This window comes from Trypanosoma cruzi, genomic scaffold, assembly GCF_000209065.1.
Source record: "Trypanosoma cruzi strain CL Brener 1047053516763 genomic scaffold, whole genome shotgun sequence".
Classification (NCBI taxonomy): Eukaryota; Euglenozoa; class Kinetoplastea; order Trypanosomatida; family Trypanosomatidae; genus Trypanosoma; species Trypanosoma cruzi.
The window spans coordinates 230005-246763 of NW_001849543.1; the positions used below are offsets into that span (position 1 = coordinate 230005).

Here is a 16759-nt window from a genome sequence, read left to right on the forward strand (position 1 = left end):
GCTACCGTGAAATTCGAAGGCACTGAAAGGACCAATGGCACACATACCGCCCACACGTATTTATATGCTCTCACGTGTTGCTGCATGTGTTATGGCACCCCGCACACACAACCGTCGCCGCGTGACCGGATCCAGCGGAAGGAGGAGGGAAGGAAGCGAGAGTGAGCGGCAGAGGCCCAACATGTCGCGGCATCTCTTCTACTCTGCGGTGCTGCTCCTCGTCGTGATGTGCTGCGGCACTGGAGGAGCAACGCTTGCAAAGGAGAATGATGGCAAGATTGATTTACGACGTGTTCAGGAGCCTGCGGGGGTCGATCTATTTGTGCCACAGAAGACGCTGTTGCTGCTGAAGGATGGGATTGTTCCAGTTACGACGAGGGATTCATTTCGTTTACCCTCCCTCGTCAGTGCTGGTGGAGTAATTGGTGCTTTCGCCGAGGGTCACATGGATGCCGAATATCAATGTGGCCAATTAAGTAAGCCCTTTTCTTCTGCTTTTGTTGCGGGGTGCATTGACTCTGCGTGGAATTGGCCCACTGTTTTTGGTGAGGTCAATAAAAGGATGCATGGAGGGCACACACTGTGGTTGGTGCAGCGGAGGGAGAGGAGAGTTTGGGTGTTGTGCTCCGCCGCACAACAATCACGAAGGGCCACGGAGTTTTTCCTCTTGCGGGAGGCTCTGATGCGTCCTACGAAGGTGGGTGCTGGAGAGAGGGCGGCTTGGAGCCGAAACTGGTTGTGGGCGATGTCACGAATCCCACGGGTGGCAAGCGGAGTGGACGGATCGAATGGGGCGACCCCAAACCACTCCCGAAACTGATATCTTCTTCTTCTCACGAAGGTGACTGGACGGAGTTCATTGCTTCTGGTGGCTCAGGTGTTGTGGTGGAGGATGACACGCCTGTGTTTCCTCTGATGGCGATGAGTGAAGCAGAAGACGTTTGCTCCATGATCATTTGCTCGACGGACAACGGCAGTGCCTGGGCGCTCTCTGAGGACATTTCCCCTGCGAAATGCCTTAACCCCGCGTCACCGAATGGGAGGGATCACTTCACATGATTGTTGACTGCGAGAGTGGCCAGAGGGTGTAGGCGTCGCGTGACATGGGGACAGCGTGGACGGAGGCACTCGGGACACACTCAGCCGTGTGGGTCAACGCACGATCAGTAGTCTCGCAGAAGGAAAGCCTGCGTGTGGATGCCCTCATCACCGCGACCATTGAGGAAGGAAAGGAGGGTCATGCTGTACACTCAGAGAGGGCATGCCTCGGGGAGAAAAGGGCCACTGCGCTCTGCCTTTGGGTCACGGACAGCAACCGCTTGTTTTCTGTTGGACCGGTTGCCGTGGACAATGCTTCAAAGTGGAAGACAGAACTGAAGGACTGCGGTATGTAATTTTATTTGCCTTGTCCCTCTTGTTGCTGCCGTTTGTGTGCGGGTGAGTGAATGGAAGGAGTGGAGATGTGCGAGGGAGTGAGGGTGGCCGTTGTTTCCGCACATGTGGTCTTCCACTCAAATGTGAAACCTCTCGTCAGCCTCTTGCAGCTCCAGGCCGTGGACTGAGAGGATGGGAAGTGTGCTCCAACCACAAGGACAACGAGGTGCGGTGCGTGACGATGAGGCTGACTGGTGTGTGGTTGCAGCGCATGGCAAACGTGCGCCATTACGCGTTGTGCGTTGTGCTCATGATTGGGGCAGAGTGGCGGCACGACATTGTGGCGCTGTGTGTGTTGTGCGCGGCCGTGGCATGGCGGCGATCGTGAGGGACGTGGTGGACACGGAGCTGCTTGACTGAGGGAAGGAGGTGGCGTACTTTTCGGCGCAGCGAAAGCGCATGACGGCTGCGTGTGCTGGGAGGGCCCGACGATCCCCAGGCCTGTGCTGGAGGGGCGCGTGCTGAATTGAGCGTGGCGTGCCTGTGAGGGCCTGAGGAGAGGGAATAACAGTAATAGTGACATCGTGGGAGTGTGAGGAGCGGTGCACGGGCGAGGATTAATTCTTTTTTGTTTTTCGCTTTTGAACCGCGTCAACCAAATTGTTGTTGGCGGTGCGTGACTCTCGTTGCTGGATGGGACGGTGCGTGTCACTGTGACTCGTCTCTCCTTTTCATTTCACTTTGCGTTGACGTGTTGTTAGTTTGTGCTGAAGGCTGCACGCAAGTGACAGGAGTGATGGCGATGATGATGACTGGCCGTGTGCTGCTGGTGTGTGCCCTCTGCGTGCTGTGGTGCGGTGCCGGCGGTGGTGGATGTTCTGAAACAACTCAAGATCCTCCGGGTGGTGCGTGTCAAGCCGGCAATAATCCTGCTAGTGGTTCTGGAGTTACCGGCAATGCCAGCGGTCATACGGTGACCGGTGAGGCGGAAGTGGTTTCCTTACAGCAATCACGGCTGGACAACGTTGGGAATTCCGCAGCCGGGTCCCCGCAATTGCAAGCTGCTTTAGAGCCTGAATCACCAACGGAGCAGCCACAATCCGACCCCGAACATACGGTTCCATCAACACATTCACAATCATCGGGCGAAGGACGGCAAGATGGAACACCCGACGGTCAACCAGGGAAACCTGGGATTTCACCCAGTCAAGAGGACAATAAGGATGTATCAATTGAAAATCAACAGAGTAATGATCCACCATCTCATTCGGGTAACGACGATGTCGTCAGCCGTAATAGTGGGGAGCGCACAAAAGATGATTCGAGGCGTGCTGAAACTCTTGTTGCCGCACCGTCAGAAGAGGGGCAGGAGCCTGAAAATGTCACTCCTTCCTTGGAACAACCCTTGGAAACTTCCACAGCCGCACCGACCGCTACCACTCAAACAACTTCCATGCAGCCGCCCGAAGAAAATGCGAGCAGCACCGTCAAAATGAATGATGCAGCACCACATTCAACAGTCACCGCCAACACAAATCATACGGTGACACCTGCCGAAAATGACAGCAGCACCGCGGTCTCCCACACCATCTCCCCTCTTTTGCCTCTTCTTGTTGTTGCGTGTGCTGCTGCGGTGGTGGCCGCGTGAGAGTGAGTGTGAGAGAGCCATGCACCGCCCGCACACACACTCTTCCTTCTCTCTCTGTGTGTGTGTGTCCCCTTGCATGGACTCTCGCCCTCACCTCACCCCACGAGGCACACACAATAATGTGCCCATTGTATGTATGCATGCACACCCATGCAGGCCCGTTGGTGCTCTCTTTTGCACGACACGCACCGCTGCCGTCCTGCCTGGCTGCATGGGCGGAGCACCGTAACTGTTTTTGTTTTGTTTTTATTGCATTGAGTGGGCGACCTCTCTCTCTCTCCCTCTGTGTGTGTGTTTTGCTTTACGGGAGTAATGAGAGTGTGTGTGCGCTGGTCGTCCCACGCTTCGGCTTTTTGTTTTGTTTTCCTTTTTGATTTTGTGGTTGAGTGCACCCATTCCGCGGCTGCGTGTGTGTGTGATGATATGAGTAATTTGCGTGTGTGCTATCTGCCTCTCTCTGCCGTTGCTTTCTTCAGACTCTCTTGTGGCGCACAGCTGCTCTGCATGTATAAGCGCTGGCAAACACACAAGCACATGCACACGCTGTGGAGCGGCGTGAATGATGAGAACGCGCACACGCACAAGATTTTGGCAGCGGCGGCCCTTTCGAGGAGGGATGACGGAAGACTGCGATTTTATTTTTTTGCCGTGCTGTGAGCGTGATTTTCTTGGCGTGCTGCCCGTGGGCGGCGCGGCATTAAAGGTGCCTGGGAGATATGCGTATGGATTCACCCGGCAGCTGCACGTGCCGACGTGTTCCTCTCGCTGTTCATACAGCGACGGAGGATTCTCCGGCTGTGCGGGGCGATGTGCGATGGAGGGTGCGGGGAGACAACAGTAAAACGACTGGCGGCAGCGCGTGTGGGCGTTGCTCGGTGTGCGCTGACGCGTGGCGGAAGCACCCGCCATGATTCCTGTTGCTTCTGCTGTTGGTGGCAGTCGCTGTGTGTTCTCTTTGCACTGTTCTTCCTTCTCGTTCCGTGTGTCTGTGTGCGTGAGTTGTTGTTGTTGGGAGTGACTGCGTTGGGGATGATGGTGCCACTCACTGTGGATGGGCGGCGGTGCCCACTGTTTCACTCCATTTTCTCTCTTCTTTCTCACACACAAAGGAAAGGAAGTAAGGCTAAAAGCTAATTGCTACTGTGAAATTCGAAGGCACTGAAAGGACCAACAGCACACACACCGCCCACACGTATTTATATGCTCTCACGTGTTGCTGCAGTGAAGGCACCCCGCACACACAACCGTCGCCGCGTGACCGGATCCAGCGGGAGGAGGAGGGAAGGAGGAGAGAGTGAGCCGCAGAGGCCCAACATGTCCCGGCATCTCCTCTACTCTGCGGTGCTGCTTCTCATTGTTGTGATGATGTGCTGCAACACTGGTGTGGCTGCGGAAGCTGAGGTGAAGGAGTCAACGGTTTCAAAGTTTGAATGGAAGAACGCCAATGACGATGGTTTAAGTTTGAAATCTTTGGGTGTTCCCGGCCTTTTGAAAGTGGGGAGTGACGTATTTGCCGTTGCCGAGGCAAGGTGCGGGAAAGAGGATGCTGAGGATAACACTTTTATTGGCATTGCATCCCAACTACTCACGATGGATAAGGGTAAAGAATCGAAGGAGGAATTTCCTAAGGATGCCAAAAAGGGGACAAAAGTTTTGGAGAAGGGCGTTTCCCAAGGCGAGAAGAAGAAAGTGGATGTGAGTCGACCAACAACAGTCGTGAAGGGAAATGATATTTACATGCTTGTTGGGAAATACAGCCAGACAGCTGCTGGTGAGAATAGAGGTGCCGATGACTGGGGATTATTGCTGGTGAAAGGGAACGTCAGTGACGGAAGTGGCGGCGAGAAAAGAATCCATTGGAAAGATACCACCGATGTCCCGCGGGCATCTGTTGGCGAGCAAATAGAATCGTGGACAGGACTGATTGGCGGTGGTGGATCGGGTATTGAGACGAAAGACAGAACTCTCTTGTTCCCAGTGCAAGTCACGAAGAAGGGGAACAAGATGGGTTAAGCACCAAAGGATGAAAAGGCCGTTTCGTTACTCATATACACCTCCGATAACGCTGCGAGTTGGACGCTGTCGAAGGAGGTTCCTGACAGTGGCTGCAGTGATCCCTCCGTTGTGGAGTGGGGAGAGAAGGAAAAAAAACTCATGATGATGACTGCGTGTGTTGATGGCCGCCGCAGGGTGTACGAGATCGGTGACAAGGGGGAGTCGTGGACGGAGGCACTCGGGACACTCTCGCGCGTGTGGGGCAACAAACAGGGCGAAGAAGTGAAGGTCGTTAGAAGCGGGTTCATCACAGCGACGATTGACGGTGTTGATAATAACAGAAATGTGATGCTCGTCACTCTGCCGGTTTATCCCAAGGAGGCTGATAAAAAAGAAACGGGCAATGGAAAGGGAAACCTCCATCTTTGGCTGACGGACAATACGCACATTGTTGATATTGGGCCGGTATCCGATGATGACGCTGTCGCCAGCTCCCTGCTGTACAAAAGTGCTGGAAGTGAAACTAATAATGATGATTTGATTGCACTGTACGAGAAGAAGGACGGTGAGGAAGGGAAACCATCACCCGGTATGGTCTCTGTGCTTCTGACTGCGCAGCTACAGCATGTGAAGGATGTGCTGTCGACGTGGAAGGAAGTGGACGACCGTGTCTCCAAGCTGTGCCCTTCAAAAAGTGCTCTGGAGAGTCCCTCACCTGGCAATGCCTGCAGTCCTACTTTTAAGATCAAGGATGGGCTGGTTGGCTTTTTGTCCGGCAACTTCTCTGAGAACACATGGAGGGACGAGTACCTCGGGGTGAACGCCACAGTGAAGAATAATGATGTTGGGGGTAAGAAAGCAAAATTGCATGAAGGCAGTGTGAAGTTCCAGGGAGCGTGGGCGGAGTGGCCCGTTGGCAAGCAAGGGGTGAATCAGCTGTACCACTTTGCGAACTACAACTTCACTCTTGTGGCGACGGTGTCCATTGACGGTGAGCCGCAGGAGGGTAATATTCCATTGATGGGTGCGCGTTGGGAAGGCCAAGGAGAAAACAAAGTTTTTGGACTGTCGTACAGCAACAAAAAAGGGAACTGGGCAGTGTTGTGCAGTGGCCCAAGGACCACGGAGCACAGCAGCCCTTTGGAGCCAGGGACAACACACCAAGTGGCCATTGTGCTACAGAACGAAAAACAGTGCTCGGCCTACGTCCATGATACACTTGTGGGGAATGCGCAATTAGATTTGAAGGATATTGAAGGGTCTAAAGGGATCTCCCACTTCTACATTGGAGGGGATGGAAGCGGCGCAGGCGGCGCAGGGAGACAAGAAGAAGACGTGTCTGTGACGGTGACGAACGTATTGCTGTATAACCGTCCGTTAAGTTCCGAGGAGATTGCTGAGCTCGTCAAAAATAAAATTACTAATCCGAAGCCGGAAGTTCCGAAGACATCGACAACATCTCCTCTTTCACCAGCGTTAAGTGGATCACCTGTGCAGGGAACCGTTACCCAGTCCAATTCTGCCGGGCAACTGCCGTCGGAGCAAGGACAGCCGAAAGGGAGCAATGGTGCCGGAGCTGGCGGCGCATCCACACCAGCGACGTCTACCGCCGCAGCTTCTTCAGGACAGGAGCCCGTAAAGCAGCCGACATCTGGAACCTCTCCCAGTGGAAACAAAAATGCGGATGGCACTTCCTCGTCTGGTGGTGACAAAGTTGTGGTGACAGTGGGTGGAGAAACGGTTCAGGGAGATGGATCACAACAAACTCCTGAGGTGAGCGTGAGCTCTGATGCGAATGGGGAGAGGGTGGGAGGGACGGATGTGCAGCAGGAAGAGCTCCATGCACGGGACGGCGAAGTAAAGGCTGCGGCACTCAGCAGCAGCCTCGGAAATGTGTCGCAGGGGAATAACAGCGATGCCGGCACTGTGCGTGGGAGCGGACTGCTGCTTCTTCTTCTGTTGGGACTGTGGGGTTTAGCGGCTCTGTGAGGAGTGACTGGCTGCCGCGTGGGACACTTGCAACCTCCCCTGCACCGACACACACGGCAATTAATTTATCTTCTTTAATAACCTTTTTTACTTTTCCCTGTTTGCTGTGCATTTTATATCCCCATTTCTTTTTTGCTTTTTTTTTACTTTTGGGGGCAATCACTATGGAAGTTTTTCTTTTCTACTCTTCCCCCTTTAATTGTTTGTTGCTGCACTCTTCCTGCGAGGGGTGCCGTGTGTTTCCCGCCCAACCGCTCCACTCGCACACCCACCGACACGCTCATGACGACGGCCCTGTGCGCCTCGCCCGCTGCACGCATGAGGAGGGGCCGCGACGAACGGCGCGCTGAGGGAGCCGTGACGTGTGGGCGTGCGACGAGGGCCTGTGGGGCGGAGCACACATTTCTTCCCTCTTGTTTTGTTTCCTTGCGGCCAGGGCGGGCAGACACCCGCAGCGTCACACACACAGCCACACCCTGCCGCCGTGTTTTTCTTTAAGGATTTGTTTTGCTTCTCGTGTTTATTTCATGCGGTGGCGCACCCTTCGGTGTCGGCCTCGTGAGCATTTCTCTCCCCTCCGATGATTTTTTTTTCTTTTGCTGCGCTCACTCTCCCGATGGAGTGACGCGACTGCCGTCATGTCTGCGTGCTTCTCTCAGTCCCCACACACACGAGTGACTGTGCTCTGCGGGCCGCACTCACGCGCCGATGGGAGGGCTGAGGGGAGCAGCAACACGCAGATGACCCCATGAAATATAAACGATGTGCGGACACATGGAGGGTCAGACGGTTGAAGCACACGCAACCATCTTTTAATTTTCTTTTGCGGGCAAAATACATACAGACAGTTTGGTGTGGCCACACGGCAGCCAGGCGATTTTTTTCTTATTTTAAATTTGTGTGGAGCAGTAATGGACGATTTCTTTTCATTTATAATTATTTTGTGTGATGGGGTTTACATAAGACGAGGGGGGACGTTTTTTTGTTTTCAATAAATATTGTGTGAATTGCCACTGCATGGGCTGCAGTGCAGTCATGAGTTTGAGCGGTCTTCTTGTTGTTGTTTCCGTTATGCGTCTCCGCTGTACATTTTTTTGCGTCCCTCCACATACTCTGCTCCCTCTTTTCTACTTCTTTGCTTTGTGTTGCTGCAGGCACACACAACCACACACACAAGATGCACATTGCAGTGGATATGAATGCACCTTTTGTGGTGCATGCTGGCAGTTGCGTGTGGCGGCTGTTGTCTTCTTCCGTGGCCATGAAGAGGAGGAAGAGAGGGAGCGCAGCCCGAGTCTATTTTCCTGCGGGTGTGGTGCACCGCGTGTGACTGCGCTGAGTTGGGCTCCGTGCCCCATTGATGGCGGGATGGCAGGTAATTTTGTGTCGCGTGATGGATGGATGAGGGTTCGCTTGCTCCGTGTGCGCCGTGTGGTGGCCGCGGTGTTTTGCCATTTCCCTGGGGCTGCGGGAATGAGCTGGGGGAGATGGTGGTGGATGTCTTCTCCTCCTGCATGGTGGGTGGCTGCTGGCGTTGTGTGCCTTCCTTGCGTGGATGCCGCCTCGTGGTGTGTGGACTGTGCGGCTGGGCCTGCTGCCCTCTCCTCATGTTGTCTGCGCTCTCTCGCTGTATCCGCTGTGCTCCGTCCCTCTCCCTCTCGTTCCATTTTTTTCCTTCCGTCTCACCGATCAGCTGACTGACACCGGCGACTCCACTACGGGCGATGTTGACTGCGATGGTGACGGTGCGGCGCCGTGTTGGTCCTTGCGCTCTTGTGCTGCTGCTGCTCGTCCGTGTGCGTGACGGCGATGGGAGACGATAATAATGATAACAGCCGTCCTCCCAGCCCTGAGCTAGGGAAACCGGATCCTACAAGAAACATGCCTGGTGCACTACAGCCATATGGTGGGGAGACCGGTGTGCCAGAGAGAGAGAGTGGGAGAGACAGCGAGGAGGGTTTGAGAAGTCCAGGACCTTCGTTGCAAAGGAAGCAGGCACAGCCATCACTGGACAGACACGAGTTCCGCCAGAGTCACTGAGTTCGGCTAGCGATAATCCAGAGCCAGCAGGTTTGGCAACTCATTCTCCACACACACACAAGGTGCGACCGGTATGTCAGATGCACAAAATAAAAGGCGCAGTAAAATACACGAGGCGATGAGAATCATAAGGCACAGATATCAAATCAGAAGATCAAAATGCCAAATACGACCACCAATAAGACTACAACAACGCTCTGGGTCAGCCGGCCACCTCAACGTGGTGCCGGGGTGCAGTACTCTTTGCTAGGGAGGAAGCTAAGCGCCTGCTGCCCATCCGCTGCCAGCGGAGAGGTGAAAGGCGCCGAACAAACGGGTCGGAAGGGCACCAGATGGAGCCATTTGTAATGGTTGTCCGCTGAACGGTATTTTCATCCGCTGCTGAATTCCATCGGCGCTTATCAGCGCTATACATACCGTTTGCGTGCCGTATGTGACGCGCAACGACAAAAGCTACTGCTAAGCGGAGGCATTGAGCAGCACCCAGGCCCCATAGCAGTACTCCAGATGAACGTTTCTTGCCTCACGCCGTCAAAACTCGCAACATTAATGGCGCAAGGAGCAGACATAATAGCCATCCAGGAGACTTGGAAGTCGTCAGAGCAGATCGCCAGCATGCACACTGGAGATTATGTGCTCCATGCACAGTCGCGCATCGGCAAGGGAGGCGGTGTGGCGGTGCTGGTGCGTACGACTCTCCGCTCCAAGCGTATACCTCTCACCATCCCCCAGCATGACACCAGCCTTGAAGTGGTGGTGGTCCAGGTTGCTCTGGACCAGAACCGTAATCTTATTGTAGCGAGTGCCTATATGAGACCACCACCGCAAGTAACGCAATCCTTCAGGCGGTTAGTAAACTGCCTTCCAGCCTCGTCGCTGCTCCTGCTGTGCGGGGATTTCAACATGCATCACCCACAGTGGGAGCCATTCTTGGAGACTTCTCCAAGCGAGGTTTCTGCAGAATTTTTAGAACTGTGCACGGATGCGGGGCTCACCTTGGTTAACACCCCTGGTGGGATCACGTATGCCCGTGGCACAGGAGAACGATCCTGTATCGATCTGACATGGTCAAAGCATTTGACTGTGTCGGATTGGTCAGCTTCTGTGTCGCCGCTTAGTGATCATTATATGCTGACATTTACGCTGCATCAGGCATTTAAGGATACCATACCTTCGGCACCTAGGATATTCTACAGTTGGGGGAAGTGCAAGTGGGATTTATTCGTCAAGGACCTCGACGCACAACTTCCTGCATACGACTATAAAAAGCAGTCCACCGGCATTAAAGCTTTCACGAGAGCGCTTATAACTTCGTATCGACGGCATTGCCCCCGCGGCATGCACAAGGACGGTCCCAGGCTTCGGGACGACACTCTCATGGAGGCCGAGCGGATTGCTGCCGACAGCAAGGCCCGCTATCTGCAGTTACCGACGCCCGACCGTGAGGCCGAAATGCAACGGACAAGGAGTCAATTCTTCCTCCTACTCCGAGAGCGCTTGCGCAGCACGTATCCACGCCGCATCAGCAAGTTAAATCCAGGCGAGCCACTCGCATGGAAATACGTTTCCGGACGAAAAAAGGCATCACTTCCATCTCCCACATCAATGTTATTAGGAGATGGTCAACACACTTACAAAACAGCAAGGAGAGCAGCGAATGCTCTCAATCGCATCTTTCTTCCATTTCACCCCTCTCACAAGGCAGTAAGGCCTTCCAAAGGCAACAACAGACAGAACACATCTTTGAACATTAATGCTTCTTCTATTTTTGGACCGCAGAACAACAACGAGTCGATCTCTACATTTACATCAGGGGTTTTTCTTACTCCCCTCTTGATGCACCTTTTAATCGTACGGAACTGCTTGCTGCGCTACGTAATACACCGTATGGCAAGGCCCCCGGACCGGATGAAGTATACAGTGAGGCACTGCGACATATTTCGTCAAAGGGCCTTCGATTCCTTCTTTGTTGCATTAACCACAGCTGGAAGACCGGTACGATCCCGGCTGAGTGGAGACGCGCTACCATCGTCCCACGCTTAAAACCCGGTAAGTCGCCGGAACTGCTTGAGTCCTATCGACCCATCAGCCTTACTTCCATTGTGAGTAAGGTTGCTGAGAAAATGGTACTGAAGAGATTGCTTTGGGTGTGGACGCCGCACCCACCAGTATGCATATCGTAGTATGCGTACCACGACGATGCAGCTGGCACACCTGATACACGAAGTGGAGCATAATAGAAATCATTATTTCCAAGTGAACCTTCCCAAGAAGAGCGGTGTTGGCAATCAACTCCACTACAGACCCCATCGGACCCTGCTGGTGTTGGTTGATTTCAGCAAGGCCTTTGACTCCATAGATCATCGAGTCCTCAGTCGCTTGCCGGCTAATATTCCGGGGGTGGATTGTAGAAGGTGGCTTAGAAACTTTCTATGTGGTCGCTACGCGAAGACACGAGTTGGCCACAGACACAGCGATCGGCGTCCCATGCTGCGAGGAGTTCCTCAGGGGTCCGTGCTGGGACCGTATTTGTTCTCCCTTTACGTGCACCCACTTCTCAGTCTGCTGAACAGCTTTGCGGGTGTCACAGCAGACATGTATGCGGACGACCTCTCTATTATCGTTAGGGGGCAGTCCCGGGAAGACGCCATTCCCACTGCCAACATGGTTCTTCAAAAGCTGCATGCGTGGAGTCAGGAAAATGGCCTGGCCACCAACCCGTCAAAGTGTGAAGCTGCTTGGTTCACACTTTCCACGCACACGGAGCCAGATTATGATCGTGAAGGAAAGTGGCCCCTGGTAGTGGCTGGATGTCAAATCCCAGTCATGACCATGGGGCATCGCGAACTACGAAGCTTCTCGGCATGTATCTCGATCCACGACTGACGCTAAATGTGGCGGCCACCAAGCAATGCGCTGCCACTTCGCAACGGATATCGCAGCTACGCTGCATAGCGCACAAAGAGGCGGGACCATCTCCACATGACCTACGCACGTTCGTCATTGGATACGGTGCTCCAAATTACGCTATGGCAGCGAGCTCATATGGGCAGTAGCGACGGATTCAGCGAAGAATGAGATGCAGAAGACGTACGCAACTCCGGCACGCATTGTCAGCGGAGTTCCGAGCACTGTCGACCCGGAGTCCGCGCTACTGGAGGCTAATATGCCGCCGCTCCACGTCCTTTGCCTGCGCGCACGGCTCTCAATATTTGAGAACACACGCGCATGTCAGATGGACTGGATGCGGAGACCCCCGCCTGAGCCACCGCCTCGCGCCGGTTTCCGCATCTCGCCATTATCTCGGGACGAGCTATATGCCTTCGTAGACGCATACACAAAGGATTATGGCATCACCCAGACCTCACCACGCGAAGAGCGGTTCTTTCGCAGCTCCATTCCTCCCTGGTTTGCGGCCTCCGCTCACCGGGCCACCATCGGTGTGGAACTTCCGATAGACCTCTCAATAACTGACGAAGAAGAGCTGATAAGGGAAAAGCGCAGAGTCAGCGAAGAGGCTCTAGCGCTGCACAGCCATCGTTCGTGGATACTTGCGACCGATGGCGGTGTCGACGTTCCCAAGTCAGCAGGGGTTGGAAAGCTGCTTTCATCCCTCAATTCATCGGAGATAATAGAAAAGGCCAGCATAAACTGCGGTGCACGCCCATGCAGCTACAGGACGGAATCCCGTGCGCTGCTTCTAGCCCTAGAGAAGCTGATGATTCCTCGTATCCAACACAGGCATAAAACCCTGCTTGTGGTTACGGACAGTCAGTCTCTTCTAGCGGCTCTAAACAAGGGCCCGCTCAGTCAGACAGACTGGACGGAGGATCAGATCTGGCAGCGTCTCTTGACACTGACGTGTGCTGGCTGGTCCGTGCGCCTGCAGTTTTGTTACGGACATTGTGGAGTACATGCTAACGAGCTTGCAGATCAGCATGCGACGCAGACTATGGCAACTGGACAATACACGGAGCACGGAATCGCACCTTATGGCATACGGATCTGCTGACATGTTTTACTACCCAGCTCACCAACAAGTGGCGTAGCACCATTCGTCAAGACACTCATCGCTACTTGCTTTGCGGCACAAGGCCATCAGATCTCAGCGGTAAGGACCTGATCACTCAGGAAGTTCTACACCGTCAGGAACTGGTTCACCTCGCAAGGGCAAGGTGCGGGGAATCTGAGCTCTGGGGCCGACTATACTGGGCCGTGAGAGATTGCACGAACCAATGCCGTTTCTGCAACATCTCACCGGAACAGTCTGCATATATGCGCTCTAACAGCGATCCAACTGCACCGGGGACGGACACTGTTCCCCCGTCGGCGAGGGATGAAGACGTCTCTCCAGTAATGAGACGGACCGTCACACGCCGTCGGAAGGAGAAATGTCCGCACTGTGATTCTACATTGACGGGATTCTCGAATCTCGTCAGTCACTGTCGGTCATTTCATCCGGAACATCCTCCACCGCTTCCCGAGCTCAAATGTGATTTCTGTGACATGGTTTTCCCCACACGGAGAAGCACCGCACAGCACAGAAGTCGCTGCGCACACAACCCAGACGCCACACGACATCGAAACAGCAGTGCCAGGAGGCGATCTCTGCTGCCGCAGGATCAGCCAGCTTCCACAAGCACGCCAATTGGCCCGCAGGAAACCTTGCACCATCTGCTTCTAGAATGTCCAGGCACCTTGGCTGTGCGTCAACGGCTGGGCATTGAACAGGACCTTCGCCTCGGAAAGTTCTCTCAATGGCAGCTGCTTCATAGCAGGAATCTCATTTTGCTGCTCGACCACCTCTTCGGCACTCAGATGGCCTTGTATAGCTAGACGCGCTGGTAAGAGTAGAAAAAAAAATGTAATAACCTCATGACGTCCATTACCACCGATGTGTACGGGCGATGGGACTATATCCATGGTCCTTGAGCACACGCCCCCGCCGCTAAGGAGCCCACAAACAGCGGTGCGTGCAGCAGCGCCACACAGACCACATCTTCTTTAAACAAAAAGATCAAAGAGAGTAAAGACGTCTAGTTCGAAGGTGACCTGTCCTTCCCGACGGTGAGCAGCGGAAACGTATCACCTCGTGTGTGGAAACACCACTGCTGCTTCTGCTTTTGGGACTGTGTGTGGTTGTGGCAGTGTTCTGAGCCACGGAGTGTGGAGTTGCGACTTCTCACGGAGAATATTTACCGCGTTCCCTGTGGGCTTTCTTTTTTTGATGTTCTTTTTAATGCTGTTTACATGGAACAATGGGAGTACCTTTTTCTTTTGTTTTACTTAATGGTCAGTTGCTGCGCACCGTCATGAGCGAATTTTTTTCCCTCTTGATTGCTTCTGTTGCCCACACGCGGTACAGGCCCCACGGCTGTGCGCTCCACGGAGGACACAAAAGGAGGAGTGGAGAGACAGGCCGGATGCCGCATGAACTGTGTGGGATGTTGTGTGGGCTTGTGGAACAGTAATATTTTTTTCCTTGTGCAGGTACTGTACGCATGTACATATAAACACAGTCCTGCTTTGCCGCATGGCGTATGAAATGATGGTTCTGCTGAAGTGTATTTTTTTTGATGAGGAGACTCCCGTTGGGCACTCAACTACTCTTTTTGTTTTGGTATTGCTTTTTTACTTCTGGTGTGCGGGTCGGTGTGCGTTCCTCTGCAGGGCTGCTGCCGTTGTTTACTGTGCGTGTTACTGTGTGACTTGTCTCTCTTTACTTCTGCTTTGCGTTGACGTGTTGTTAGTTTGTGCTGAAGGCTACACGCAAGTGACAGGAGTGATGATGATGATGATGACTGGCCGTGTGCTGCTGGTGTGTGCCCTCTGCGTGCTGTGGTGCGGTGCCGGCGGGGTTTATGCGAGGAACCCCGACAACAATTCACTGGGCGGCTACATGGCGTCGAGAGGGTTTGGAAGGAATAAGTCGTTTTTGTCAAACGGATCTATTAAAAACTTATCTACACCGCTTTTGCTGTCAGCATCGTTTATCTCTGCTATAAAAGCCGAAGCTCGTGAAGGAAAAGTTCCTTCTGCAAGAGTTACTGATTCACATTTAAGTGGAGCCGCGGGTCTTAGTCCTGCTTTTTCCGGTCCTGATGCTGCTATTGCCCGTCCCACTGTTCCCGGTCATGTTCCTGGTGCTGCTATTCCTGGTGCTGATTTTTCCGCTCGTGTTCCTGCTTTTTCCGGTCTTGGTTCTGCTGGTCCTGTTCATGGCCCTGTTTCTGCTGCTGATGCTATTCCAGGTGCTGCTGTTCACGGTCACGGTGCTGGTCCCGGTCATGGTGCTGCTGCTTTTTCCGGTCTTGGTGCTGCTGGTCCTGGTGCTATTCCTGGTCCTGCTCCTGTTCGTGGTCCTACTTTTTCTGGTCCTGATGCTAATATTTTTGGTGCTCCCGTTCCCGGTCATGGCCCTGCTGCTATTCCTGGTGCTCCTGTTTCCGGTCATGGTCCTGGTGCTATTCCTGGTGCTCCCGTTCCCGGTCATGGCCCTGGTGCTATTCCTGGTGCTCCTGTTTCCGGTCATGGTCCTGGTGCTATTCCTGGTGCTCCCGTTCCCGGTCATGGCCCTGGTGCTATTCCTGGTGCTCCTGTTTCCGGTCATGGTCCTGGTGCTATTCGTGGTTCTCTTCGTGGTTCTGCTGTTCCCGGTGATGATGATGCTTTTTCCGGTCTTGGTGATGCTATTATTGCTGAAGCTGTTCCCGGTGCTGCTGCTGCTTTTTCCGGTCATGCCGCTGCTGTTCCCGGTCATGCTGCTGGTCCTGCGGGTGCTGGTGATGGTCCTGCTTTTTCCGGTCTTGTTCCTGCTGTTCCCGGTGCTGGGCATTCGGTTGGTGGTGGAAGTGAACCTCCGGACTCTCGCTCTGTCGTTATTTCCTCAAGTCAAGGTGGCAATGCAAAAACAGCCCCGGTCAGTGTTTCATCCGATGAGCAGATTGCATCCCCAGAAGAAGTTTTGCCACAAAAAGAAACAGGGAGTCAGGGCACCTCTTCGCCCGAAGGACAGCCGACCGTGTCATCCAACACTGAAAAGCAAAGAAACAATTCTGCCTCAGCAGGGAGTCACAGTCTTGGCCACGACGCCGCGGGAGATGAACTCCAAGACTCTTTGGAAGAACAACAGAAAAATGACCATTCACAAACGAACGAGACAAAAAAATCATCAGGGGACCAAAATACAGAATCCCAACGCAGTGGAGGAGCACTCTCGGAAGTATCCAACACAACAACGCATGGGATAAAAACTCAACAGCCAAAGAAAAATTCAGTAAATGAGAAGAACTACAGTCAAAACACGGATGCATCCCACTCCACCTCCCCTCTTTTGCTTCTTGTTGTTGCGTGTGCTGCTGCGGCTGCGGTGGTGGCCGCGTGAGAGTGAGGGAGAGAGAGCCGTGCACCGCCCGCACACACACTCGTCCTTCTCTCTCTGTGTGTGTCCCCTTGCATGGACTCTCGCCCTCACCTCACCCCACGAGGCACACACAATAATGTGCCCATTGTATATATGCATGCACACCCATGCAGGCCGTTGGTGCTCTCTTTTGCACGACACGCACCGCTGCCGTCCTGCCTGGCTGCATGGGCGGAGCACCGTAACTGTTTCTGTTTTTTTCTCCTCTTATGATTGTTTTAATTGTTTTTAATTTTTCTTTGCTGTTTGCTTTAAAATATTTTAAATGTTTTTTTGTTTTTTCTGGTTTT

The 16759-nt window shown here is 53.6% G+C and overlaps 2 protein-coding genes and 3 pseudogenes across 2 annotated transcripts, besides 10 other annotated features; all 5 read left to right on the forward strand.

Annotated features, from left to right (window-relative positions):
- Positions 1-6277: part of a sequence feature (areas not merged during assembly with more than two copies in the genome that could not be assigned to a particular haplotype) that runs on past the window's edge.
- On the forward strand, positions 85-1377 carry Tc00.1047053510487.37 (annotated as a pseudogene).
- Positions 1567-1899, forward strand: Tc00.1047053510487.44 (annotated as a pseudogene).
- Positions 2171-3022, forward strand: Tc00.1047053510487.50 (mucin-associated surface protein (MASP), putative; the record flags this gene model as incomplete). The annotated part of the gene is made up of 1 exon (XM_807921.1): positions 2171-3022. The coding sequence occupies one exon, from the start codon at positions 2171-2173 to the stop codon at positions 3020-3022; it is 852 nt and encodes a 283-aa protein (XP_813014.1).
- On the forward strand, positions 4337-7006 carry Tc00.1047053510487.70 (annotated as a pseudogene).
- Positions 6278-6384: a sequence feature (areas merged during assembly that could not be assigned to a particular haplotype. This can correspond to areas where the two haplotypes were merged or to regions with more than two copies in the genome that were merged during assembly.).
- Positions 6385-15194: a sequence feature (areas not merged during assembly with more than two copies in the genome that could not be assigned to a particular haplotype).
- Positions 9242-13909: a mobile genetic element.
- Positions 14832-16430, forward strand: Tc00.1047053510487.79 (mucin-associated surface protein (MASP), putative; the record flags this gene model as incomplete). The annotated part of the gene is made up of 1 exon (XM_807922.1): positions 14832-16430. One exon carries the CDS (start codon positions 14832-14834, stop codon positions 16428-16430), a length of 1599 nt encoding a protein of 532 aa, XP_813015.1.
- Positions 15130-15308: a microsatellite.
- Positions 15195-15712: a sequence feature (haploid, non-Esmeraldo-like haplotype).
- Positions 15335-15491: a microsatellite.
- Positions 15691-15866: a microsatellite.
- Positions 15713-16759: part of a sequence feature (heterozygous, Esmeraldo-like haplotype) that runs on past the window's edge.
- Positions 16656-16759: part of a sequence feature (T-rich) that runs on past the window's edge.